The sequence below is a fragment of the Propithecus coquereli genome, unplaced genomic scaffold, assembly GCF_000956105.1.
Source record: "Propithecus coquereli isolate 6110/MARCELLA unplaced genomic scaffold, Pcoq_1.0 Scaffold142, whole genome shotgun sequence".
In the NCBI taxonomy this organism is placed as follows: Eukaryota; Metazoa; Chordata; class Mammalia; order Primates; family Indriidae; genus Propithecus; species Propithecus coquereli.
Window position 1 is genome coordinate 705,485 of NW_012138525.1, and position 10,462 is coordinate 715,946.

Genomic DNA, 10,462 nt, shown 5'->3' on the forward strand with positions numbered 1-10,462 from the left:
TTTTTTTTTTTTTTTTTTTTTTTTTTGAGACAAAGTCTCACTCTCTTGCCCTGGCTAGAGTGAGTGCCGTGGTGTTAGCCTAGCTCACAGCAACCTCAAACTCCTGGGCTCAAGCGATCGTACTGCCTCAGCCTCCCCAGTAGCTGTGACTACAGGCATGCGCCACCATGCCCGGCTAATTTTTTCTATATATTTTTAGTTGTCCAAATAATTTCTTCCTATTTTTTAGTAGAGACAGGGTCTCGCTCTTGCTCAGGCTGGTCTCGAACTCCTGAGCTCAAACGATCTGCCTGCCTCGGCCTCCCAGAGTGCTGGGATTACAGGTGTGAGCCACCATGTCCGGCCCGATCTCTGTCATTTTCTTTTCATTTTTCAACCATCCATTTTGTATGCTGTGATCCCAAACAGAAAAACTCTTTTTTTTCTCAGCAGGTAAAAATTTCAGTGTGGAAATACGTTAGAAAGATGAATGTCTCAGAATTTATAATCACTGGAGTTCCTAGATGACTCGTGCAAACAGGTAGAAAGTTAGGCCCAGCCTGTGGGGTCAGATGCAGGGGGCCTCATGCCTCCCAGGACACCCCCAAAGTGGTTCAAGCCCAGGGCCTGCCCTCGGCACTTCCCTTGGGCCCTAATTTTCCCATCTGAAAATAAAGGCGCGTTAGTCAGAACTGCCCCAGGTGTGAGGATCAGACGCGGTAATTACGCCAAGGCCCCTTGAAAACTGCGCAAGGGCAGAGAAATGGAGAGGCCGCGGCACGTGCCAGGGCACGGGACTGGGAGCCTGAGCTGGAAACAGTTACCGGATTTTCAGGAAGAGGGACGTGTATGTTAATATCAAAAATGTTTGGGTTTTTCGTCTTTTCCCTTATTCTATTTAGAATAAATGTATGGAGTATAACTGCATTAAGTCACCAGCAGCTGTTCCAGAAACAGCATTTTACTGGACACGACCAATTCAAGCATTTCAGCGCCCAACTGTGATTCCAGAACCAAGTCCGCGAGGCCCTCGGGCAAGCGTGGCCCTTGCGTGGCCACATATTCTGTTTGTGGATTGGCGACCCCACCCTGGGCCCCGATACCACCCTCAGCCCGGAAAGAGGGATGAAGCGGGCTGGTTACGGCAGCACGGGTGCCCGGCACTTCCAGGTTGGGGAAGAGCAGTTGTTTGGGCTGACGTCTTTATCCTGCCCTGGACTCGCTAACCCGCCTTTCAAAACCAGCTGCCAAGGAAGGAATTCATTCTTTTCAGAGTGTTTAGAAACTGGGTTAATGAGGCATTCTTTTTCTATCTCAACAAACACAGAGGGATTATTGGCATTTTGGTATTTTGAACGAAAGATTGTAAAAACCTATTTTCAAAGTTCGACGTCTGGAGTCTCTGCTGATTTTCCAGCTGGGGAGAGAGACGTCACATAGATCTTGGCTGCAGGGTCAGCTTTGTATCCTTTTTATTAAACATTGATTTCTTTCTGGAAGCCATTTCCATTCCAAATGAGATATTAAGAATGTTGGCAAAATGCTTACTTCTGTGTATTAATAATAAAAAATTTATAATGAAGAAATAACCAGTCATGATGTTTAATTTCTTCCCTGATTCATGAGTAGAATCCCTGAGGATAAATGAGGTATCATCGATGGCATGTAAGAATGATTGCTTCTAGTTTTGACACTTCCCAAATTTCCTACAATGAGCACATCTTGCTCTTACAAAGGGAAAAAATCTGTGCCTGAAAGACACATCCTGTCCTGTCGCAGGTAACATTCGTTTTTTGTGGAGGACACTGGAACTCACAGGAAACACTGATTTAGGACTAAAGAGAGATAAAAATCCTCTTAACGCAGTTAATACCTTCACCTTGGAAAAATACAAGTGAATCCTTGCCTGCTTTTTTTTTTTTTTAACTTTTTATTGAAATTTAAAAATAAACATAGAGACCCCCATGACCCATCATTATCAACAGTGAACGGCATTTGCCAACCTCATTCCTGCCCGTGCTGGGGGACTCCGGGTGTGTACCTGGACTGGATCGAAGACAGCCGTGCCTCCCGCCCCAGCCCTCATCCACACCCCAGCAGGGCATCCCAGGCCCCGCAGGGGCCTTGCCCCGTCTGCGGATCTCAGGGTGCTTTAGGACAGGCGATCTGCCCGTAACTGGTCAAGCGCATAATGGTAGCTCCCAAACAAAGACAGCCAGGGGACTTCTCCACCATCGTTCCTGGCCTTCTGGCCAAGATCTGGGTCCTGGGACGCCACGGCCCTGCTCTGTCATTACAAATGTCAGACAAGACAGGAATTCAGGACATGACGTTTTTAATACAAAGTCAACCATTAGCGTCTTTTCCACATACATCTTAGATATAAAATAGAGAAAGCAGGACTTCACGGCCCTGTTTGCATGTTTTCCTATTCCTGGGAGGAAAAATATTTTCAGGGAAAGTAGCAAAGTCTGTTCCTTTACAATCGGGCAAACTATCGAGCATCAGGGACAATGATTCCAAAAGACCCCTCAATCGCAGATGGATGGCTTGCTGACATTGTAACTGGGGTGGAAGTTGAGCCGGTCGAAGGAGGTAATATAGTTGTCGGGGCCAGTCACAAGGCTTTTCTCCATGTACACATTGAAAGTATTGTCCCGGAACATTCCGGAGGCTGCAAGCTGTCTGGAAAATTTATTCGTATTTGGATAAAATACTTTCTAGAAGGGAAAGGGAACACTAGGATTAATGATGCATGATATCAGTAATACTCTTGAGCAATCAACTGGATATTTTTGGAAGAAAAATAAGACTTTTTAAGAAAATGCAGAGAAGCCAGGGTGGGCAAGATGGCCTGGTTTGCCCCAGACCATCCCAATTTATGCCGAACATCTGGGATTAACTATTAATAGTGCCCCCTTTCACTATTATGTGGATAACAGGATCAATTACAGGGCCACCTGGTGTGGCATTTCCATGCCTGGATGTGTTGTGAGCATTAACTTGGGGGTCATGCCTGGAGTGACCGCCAGATCTGCTTTTCCTAACTGTGCTACTCCGAGCAAGTTACTGGACCTCTCTGAACTTCAGTTTTCTCTTCTGTAGAACAGAAATATCACTATTACAGTATCAGAGAATAATTTCCTTCAGTGCCTTTTTTAAAATGCAAAGCATTTTTATTTTCTGTTCCCACACAGACGGTAAACAGCAATAGCTGCTCGCCGAGTCCAGCTTCCACACTTGGTCCTGAAACTGGAAAACAGGTTCCAGATGGAGCAGGAAAAACCTCCTTGGGAATGTGCCCCATGAGCTCTCTCACGCTCACATCCCACTGCTTAGTGACACCAGTGACTAGAAAGCCCCCACAGTTTACAGCAGGAACATTTTTCAATGGCCTTTTATAAAAGCGAAAACATCTGGCGCCTGTGAGCGTGCTGGCCTTTTTCACAGAAACACCTGGCTCCCAGGGAACACTCGGAACTGTCCGATTCTGGGAGAGTGACCCACAAATGCTGCAGACACTCGTAAGAGAATAATCTCACAAGAGCGCTCTCGCTCACGCAGCACGGCTAAATAAGCATTACCAGACCTTTTAAAACGATGAATATTTTGGGAAAAAAAAACCCACAACATTCTCACCCCAACATGGGTGGCCCTAGTGTCTAGTGTCCCGGGTAACAGGGGACGCTATGGTGGTCCATCTGGCCCTTCACGTGGACATACGGGGGTGCTGGGGGCTCTAGGAGGGTGACCCTGGAGTGTACGGTCAAGCTCAAACAGGGGTTGCGCTCCCCCCAAGGTGCACAAGTCCTCTGCCCACCAATGTGCCTTCCAGCAATGTGCTGCGGCTGGCCTGCACTGCCTCTAAGGTCACAAGATGACATCTAATAAAGTGTAATTCCAGAAAGGAAGGAGCTCTTCTTCATTTAGCTGCCTCAAAACTGACTGCCTTGAGGTGCAAGGGATGGTTGTGCGCATTTGTGTATGGCTGGGTGTGGGGACCAGGGTGACATTGTGAGCAAGCCTACGAATTTTTCTCGTCCTTCCAAACATTTCACTCCTAAAGTCATTCATTCATTCATTTCTACCCTGCCCTGTCCCAGAATGATTCGAGGTGCCTCCCTCCCACTTCGTGACATTGGAACTTCAGGCCCCCACCTCCCCCGCTCCCCTCCCGATGTGGACGAGCAGACCTATTGAGAACTCCAGGTTTTTAGACTCTCCTTAGAGACACCCCTCCCATGCTCTGGCTTGCTCCCCACTTACGGGCATCTCGTGCACGGTGGGGGCTCTGCTCCCATACGTTTGGTTACTGGTCCTGTACAGTGAAGCAGCCTTCTTGGTCCTGGCAGATGAGAAACACTCTGTTTTCCATTCATTTATTCTAATTCTGCCCAAACCACCCTCTTAAAGAATTTGGTTAATGGAGCTTCATTGGAAATGGCCCCAAGGGAAGAGTGCTGTGCCCACATTGGTGCTACAGCCTTGAACACAGGCTCTGGCAGTGCAGGGCTGACCGTCCTAGCAGGCCCTGTCTCCCTGGCCCCTGGCTCACCACTGTCCCTTCTCTTCCCAAGGCAAGCAAAGCCCTAACGAGCACTCCACCGGCAAATGCTGATCCTCTGCCCGGGCAGGGCCTTGGCACACGCCGTCACTTCCCGGGTAGGTCGGTCAACCTGTCAGGAGCCCAGGCTAGGCCTCCAGACCCTGCCACCCAGGGGTCGCTCTACCTCCAAGCCCCCAACCTTCCTGAGGCCGTGCTTCTATCCGCAGCGGATCGAGAAGCTAAGGTGGCTGCAGCGTGTGCCACTGCCCTACCTGTCAGTAGTACTGCCTCACTCCGCTCACACCGCCAGGTCTCGGGCAAGTTGCTCTTTCTGCATCCCAGCTGCCTCTACTGGAGAGCAAGGATACTAACAGACCCTACCCTACAGGACCGTCGAGGGGATGACATGCAAAAGCGCAGGGCAGGGCGGCACTCACACCTGCCTGGAAATCAAGGGTTTCTTATTATTTTCTTAGAGTTTGCAGTGCCCTGTGACAGCTCGTAGCTGTCCCAACAGCAGGAAGATGGGGGTGTCGCTGTGTTCACATCTTGCAGAGGAGCTCAGGCTAGAGAGGAGAGGAGACTCACCCCGTCACATGGTGAGACTGAGACCAGAACTGGGTTTCTGACCTCCACTGGGGTCACCCCACTGCCCTGACCTTCACTGACTCCACCATTCATTTGTGCCTCCTGATGCTGTCGGGAGGGCTCTTTGGTGGGTAATGACCCCACAGCCCCAGCGGACCACTCCTTCCTTCTGCCATCTGTGGCCAGGACCGTGGGCGTCCTGGGAGGTGTCACACACGGTCATCCACTGAGCGCCGGGGCCAGCTGGAGCGGTGACCTCTTTCCTGGGGGAGGCCTCAGATTCTGACGCCTCCACCATCCTCACCTGTAGCCCCGGAACCACGCCGGGTTGTTGAACCTGACCGGCAGGTCCTCGCTCACGCGGTAGTAGTCGCTGGTTTTCTGCGGGGGGGCCTTGGCCTCCGGATGCACAGGCTCCGCGCACTCTTCGGGGCTTTCCTCCGACATTTTGCCTCCGGCAGCCCGGGCCGCCACAGCGGCCGGCGTCCCGTCGCTAGGTGACGGCCTGGTCACCTGGCCAGGGAGGGCGCGCGCGGCCCCGGTGGCAGGTCCGAGCCTTCGGGCCAGGGCTGCCGCGGGGAGGCCTGAGCCCCCAGCCCCGCGGGTCCCGGCGGGCGCGGAGTCACGGCCACCGGGCACGCCCCGACTCCCCCGAGTGGAGTGGGGCGGACTCGGGCATGTGAAGCCCCAGGTCCTGGGACGGCACCAGCAGTGATGGGGTTAAAGGGACCCAAGTCCGCAACGATTGGACGCTTACTGTGTACGCCGGGGCTGCTTCCGGACCCTGCGACTTCACGCCCCCGACACCCCAAGCGTAAATTTAGCACCGAGATTTTGCTAACTTCATGGAACCCTCCTTAGCCAAGGATTGTGTAAACATCAAAACGATTTTGGAGAGCGAGAGGCTGCGCTGGGCTTGAGGCTGGAGGGGAAGGTCCCCACGAAGGACGCGGCCCGGCACGTCTGCAGGAGGCGCGCGGGGAGGGCAGAGTCCCGGGAGGGGAGGACGCGCGGCCCTGCCCCCGTCGGACCCCCGCCCGGGCCGCCCCTGCGGAGAGGACCCGCGCCGCGCCGGGGGACAGCGCGCAGGGGCTCCTCCGGGCCTGCAGGCGGCGGTGTGGCCCCGCGCGCGGCGGAAGGGGAGGCCGCTCGGTCGGGCCTAGGGAGGGAGGTGGCCCCGCGTTCGCGCTGTGTTCTCGCCATGGCGCCCGCCAGGGCCGCGCTGCCCCGGCTGCTGGGTGTGGGTGAGTGCGCGCCCGGGGGACCCTGGGGTGGGGGCCCGGAGGGGCGCGGAGACGTGGCGGGGAGGGGGACAACCGGGGCCCGGAGGAGGTGCCGGGATGTGGGGAGGAGGCGGGGACTGGAGGGGGCGAGGGGACGTGGGGGGACCCGGGGACCCGGAGGGGTTTGCGGACGGAGGAGCAGCCTACCCCCAGGCCTGGCTGCGCTCTGGACCGTCCGCGCTGGGAAGCCCGGCCCGGCGCGTTGCCAGAAGTCTCTGCTTTCTTTGCAGGTGCCTGTCCCCGCTCACGCTGGCTAGGTTTCCTTAAGGCGACCCCCGGGCCGGCTCGGCCGAGCTGCAGGACTCTTGGAAGCGCTCCAACCCCTGCGGTCAGCGAGCCCGAGGACAGCAGCGGTAACTCTGGGCCCCCCAGCCGACTAATGGGATGGGATGGGATGGGATGGGATGGGGAGTGTTGCCTTCCGCCAGGAGGCCCGAGTGCCCCTTAGTTAGATGTGAGCCCTGGAGGTCCCGGGCCCCAGGAGACAAGGGGCGGCCGGCCTCAGTCCTCCTCAGCCCTCCTTGGCATTTTCCAGCTTCCACTGGCACCTAGCGGGTATTGTCCCAGTGCCCCCACCATGCTGGGCACTGCTCGTGGGGAAGGCAGGGCCCCACAGTTAAAGCACGGGTTTGTAGTCGCTCTGTGTCACACGCGTAGAGGGCCTCCCCAGTCTGGCCCCACCCACTGCCAAGCTCTTGCTGGTGCAGCTCAGGGTCAGTGAACTTCCCTGAAGGGGGCTGAGGCCAGCACCCCTTTTGAGGGGTGGGTGTGAGAGGAGTGGCTGTCCAGTGATTAACACAGGACTTGGCTTCCTGGGAAATGTCACTGAACCACCGAGGCACAGCCCTGAGCTCGCCCCCCTGTGAGCACCAGGCCTGGAGCCTCCTCCACCTTGCTGCACTCCTGGTGGCTGGGCACCTGAGACCGAATGCCAGACTTGGAGGCCAGAAAGACCTCAGACCCAGCGGGCCCCTCTCCTCTTCTCCTCTGCTTTCCGAGTCAGGAGGCCGAGGGCCGGGGTTGACCCAGTTCACCCAGGAGCAAAGTCAGGGGCCAAACCTGGCTCCAGCCCCTAGTTTCCTGGAAAGCGCCCTGGCTCCCAGGTCTTTACTGGGGCTTGGGGCATCTTCGGGGCATCTTCAGCTGCTTGGCTTTGCTCCTTCCTCCCCCCAGCAGTGTCACAGGAGGCCACAGGAGCAGGCTGGGTGGGAAACCGCAGTGGCCTCTTCTCCCCATTGCCATAGAGTTCAGTGACAAGATTCTGAACGAGCCCCTCAAGCACTCAGACTTCTTCCGTGTCAAGGAACTGTTTTCTGTCAGAAGTCTCTTCGATGCCCGAGTGCACCTGGGGCACAAAGCCGGCTGCCGGCACAGGTAGGTGACACCTGTCGAGCCTGTCCCAGTGGTGGTTCCCAGGAGGACTTGGGACCTCCTGCCTTGGGTCTAGGGCCACTTTTGAGCTGACTTTTGTCGGTCTTGTTTAAGTGAGTACAGCCCCCTCCTCCAGATTGGGGGCACTGAGCCCCACATCAGGGCTGGCATTACCCTCTAGACTTGGCTGGGCTGCTGTCTGCCTGGTGTCGGGGGACGAAGGGCCTCAGAGACCCAAGGGTGGGGCCTGTTGGGGTGGAGGCCTGTGAGGCTGGCCATATTCAACCAGGCAGGACCTTCCCGGCTGTCGGGAGAAGGAGCGACTGGTCCCATGTTCTTAGGTGGTCATTTTGACTGCTGTGGGGTGGACGGACGGGAGGTGGTGTGGACATCCACGGGAGGGTGAGAGGGCTTGACTCCAGTGGCAGGGGAGCTGAAGCAGTGAGTGGACACAAGGCAGTGGGGGCCCGTGGGCGGGACTGGAGGTGGGTGGGGCAGCAGGGATCAGCCAGGCACCTTGGCCTTTGGTTCGAACCCTTTAGCCGTCCCATGAAGAGGCCATGTTGGTACTAGGAGGGACTGGCCAGGCTCTGGGAGCCCTTGGCACGGAGGGACATTTCTAGAGCACCTGGGGAGAAAGTCCGGGACGGGACCCCCAGCGTTGCAGGTTTGGAGTCAGGGAAGAGAAGGGCAGGAGGGGAGGGCATGGTCCTCTCTTGATGCTGCCAAGACATGACCTTGGCAAGATGGAGGTCATCCCTGGTAAGCAGTCAGTTGGGAGGAAGGGACACAACCCAGTGGGAGTGGACTGGAGGTGAGGACCTGGGAACTGCTAGTGTGGACCACTCACCTGCCAGGCGCTGAGGCACGGTCATCTCCTTTGCCCGACTGTTCCTCGGCCCAGGCTCGGCAGGCCCCTGCCCTGACACCCTCAATGCTTTGGGCCCAGGGTGCTCCCCACCCCCTGTTCTGGTCCTCCAGCCCAACCCCAGAGGGGCCTTGTCCATAAGGCCTCGAGTGACAAGTAGCCTCTGCATGTGCCACATCGGACAGAATGTCCTGTCGCTGTCATGTTTGAACGTCCAGACCTTTACGTGGCATCAGTTCTGTTAGGATCCCCGCAGGAAGCGGTGGAGGGTCGGAGAGGTTAAGCCTGCGCCCAAGGCTCGTAGGTGGCCCCACACCCTGTGCTCCCAGACGGTCACACCCTGGGGGGGTCCTCACTACTGTCTGTTCACATGGGGAGTATTTAAAATTGTGCCTCCCAGCATCAGTGCCCCTGCAGAGGAGCCCGTGTCCCTGGTGGGCGTCTGTACAAGGTCGGGGGGGGGTGAAACTGGCTCTGTAGCCCTCACCGCCCTTGCCTGGCTGCGGTCTCCGCAGGTTTATGGAGCCATACATTTTCGGGAGCCGCCTGGACCAGGACATCATTGACCTGGAGCAGACAGCCGTGCACCTCCAGCTGGCCTTGAATTTCACCGCCCACGTGGCCTACCGCAAGGGCATCATCTTGTTTGTGAGCCGCAACCGGCAGTTCTCACACCTGATCGAGAACGTGGCCCGTGACTGTGGCGAGTACGCTCACACGCGCTACTTCAAGGGCGGCCTGCTGACCAACGCGCCCCTCCTCTTCGGCCCCACGGTCCGCCTGCCGGACCTCATCATCTTCCTGCACACGCTCAACAACGTCTTCGAGCCCCACGTGGCCGTGAGGGACGCAGCCAAGATGAACATCCCCACCGTGGGCATCGTGGACACCAACTGCAACCCCTGCCTCATCACCTACCCCGTCCCTGGCAACGACGACTCGCCCCCAGCCGTCCACCTCTACTGCAGGCTCTTCCGGACGGTCATCAGCCGGGCCAAGGAGAAGCGGAGGCAGGTCGAGGTCCTGCATCGGCTGCAGGGACAGCAGGGGGCCGGGGCCCGGGGGCCAGACCAACCCAAAGGCCCCCAGGGTGGGCCTGAGCCGCTCCCCTCCCAGACCGAAGCATGGCCAAGCCCATCTGCACCGGGCGGCCCCTCCCCAGCCCTGGGTCCCCAGCATTCCTAGTCCTGGGCATCTGGGTCCTTGTGGGTGACGGTATTCGGCTGGTTCCCACTGCAGCCATCCAGGTTCCACTCCAGGCCCAGGGCTGAGTTGGCCATCGGCATTTTTTCTGTGAGGAACAGACCACAGAGGCCAAGTGGCGTGTCCAAAACAGCTACTTCCTTGCAGTCAGGCCTCGGGCCCGACACCCCACCGCCGGCGTGGTCCCCCCGTGGGAAGACACAGCTCTCCCTGTAATCTGAGCAGTCTGAGCTTCCGCCCTGACGTCAGACCGTTGTTAGGGAGGTTGCCTGCCAGCTCAGTGTTTCCGAGTCCAGATACCTGGGGTTGGGCTGCTTTATGACGTGATGTTGCAGGCAAACCTTTCAGAAGCTCCCAGCTGGGTTGGGACAGGCCTGGCCAAACAGATGGTGTGATTCCAGCAGAAATAAAACCTAGATTTGGGCAAAATTTGATTTGGAGCTTTGAGTTCTGCCACGCTTGCGTTTGCTTTCATTGGTGTGACGTTTATCAGACACCCACTGGGGCCCCAGGGAGCACACGAGAAGTATCCCTGCCCTGGGGGACAGGACAGATGGTGTCTGCGAGGCGACTTGATGAGGTCAGCAGATGTGCCCGTTGCTGCCCCTTCTCCAGCACCGGGGC

General features: G+C 56.8%; 2 protein-coding genes across 2 annotated transcripts; one reads left to right on the plus strand and one right to left on the minus strand.

The window, feature by feature from the left end:
• Window positions 1-2,488: 2,488 nt before the first annotated feature.
• On the minus strand, window positions 2,489-5,561 carry LOC105806557 (chromosome unknown open reading frame, human C9orf116). Its single transcript, XM_012639698.1, has 3 exons — window positions 5,418-5,561; window positions 4,246-4,324; window positions 2,489-2,699 (listed from the first exon to the last, which is right to left on the minus strand). The coding sequence occupies exons 1-3, from the start codon at window positions 5,558-5,560 to the stop codon at window positions 2,511-2,513; spliced, it is 411 nt and encodes a 136-aa protein (XP_012495152.1). The 5' UTR covers window position 5,561; the 3' UTR covers window positions 2,489-2,510.
• A 696-nt stretch (window positions 5,562-6,257) lies between these two features.
• Window positions 6,258-10,256, plus strand: MRPS2 (mitochondrial ribosomal protein S2). Its single transcript, XM_012639871.1, has 4 exons — window positions 6,258-6,357; window positions 6,627-6,749; window positions 7,641-7,770; window positions 9,151-10,256. The coding sequence occupies exons 1-4, from the start codon at window positions 6,315-6,317 to the stop codon at window positions 9,818-9,820; spliced, it is 966 nt and encodes a 321-aa protein (XP_012495325.1). The 5' UTR covers window positions 6,258-6,314; the 3' UTR covers window positions 9,821-10,256.
• The last annotated feature ends 206 nt before the right edge of the window (window positions 10,257-10,462 follow it).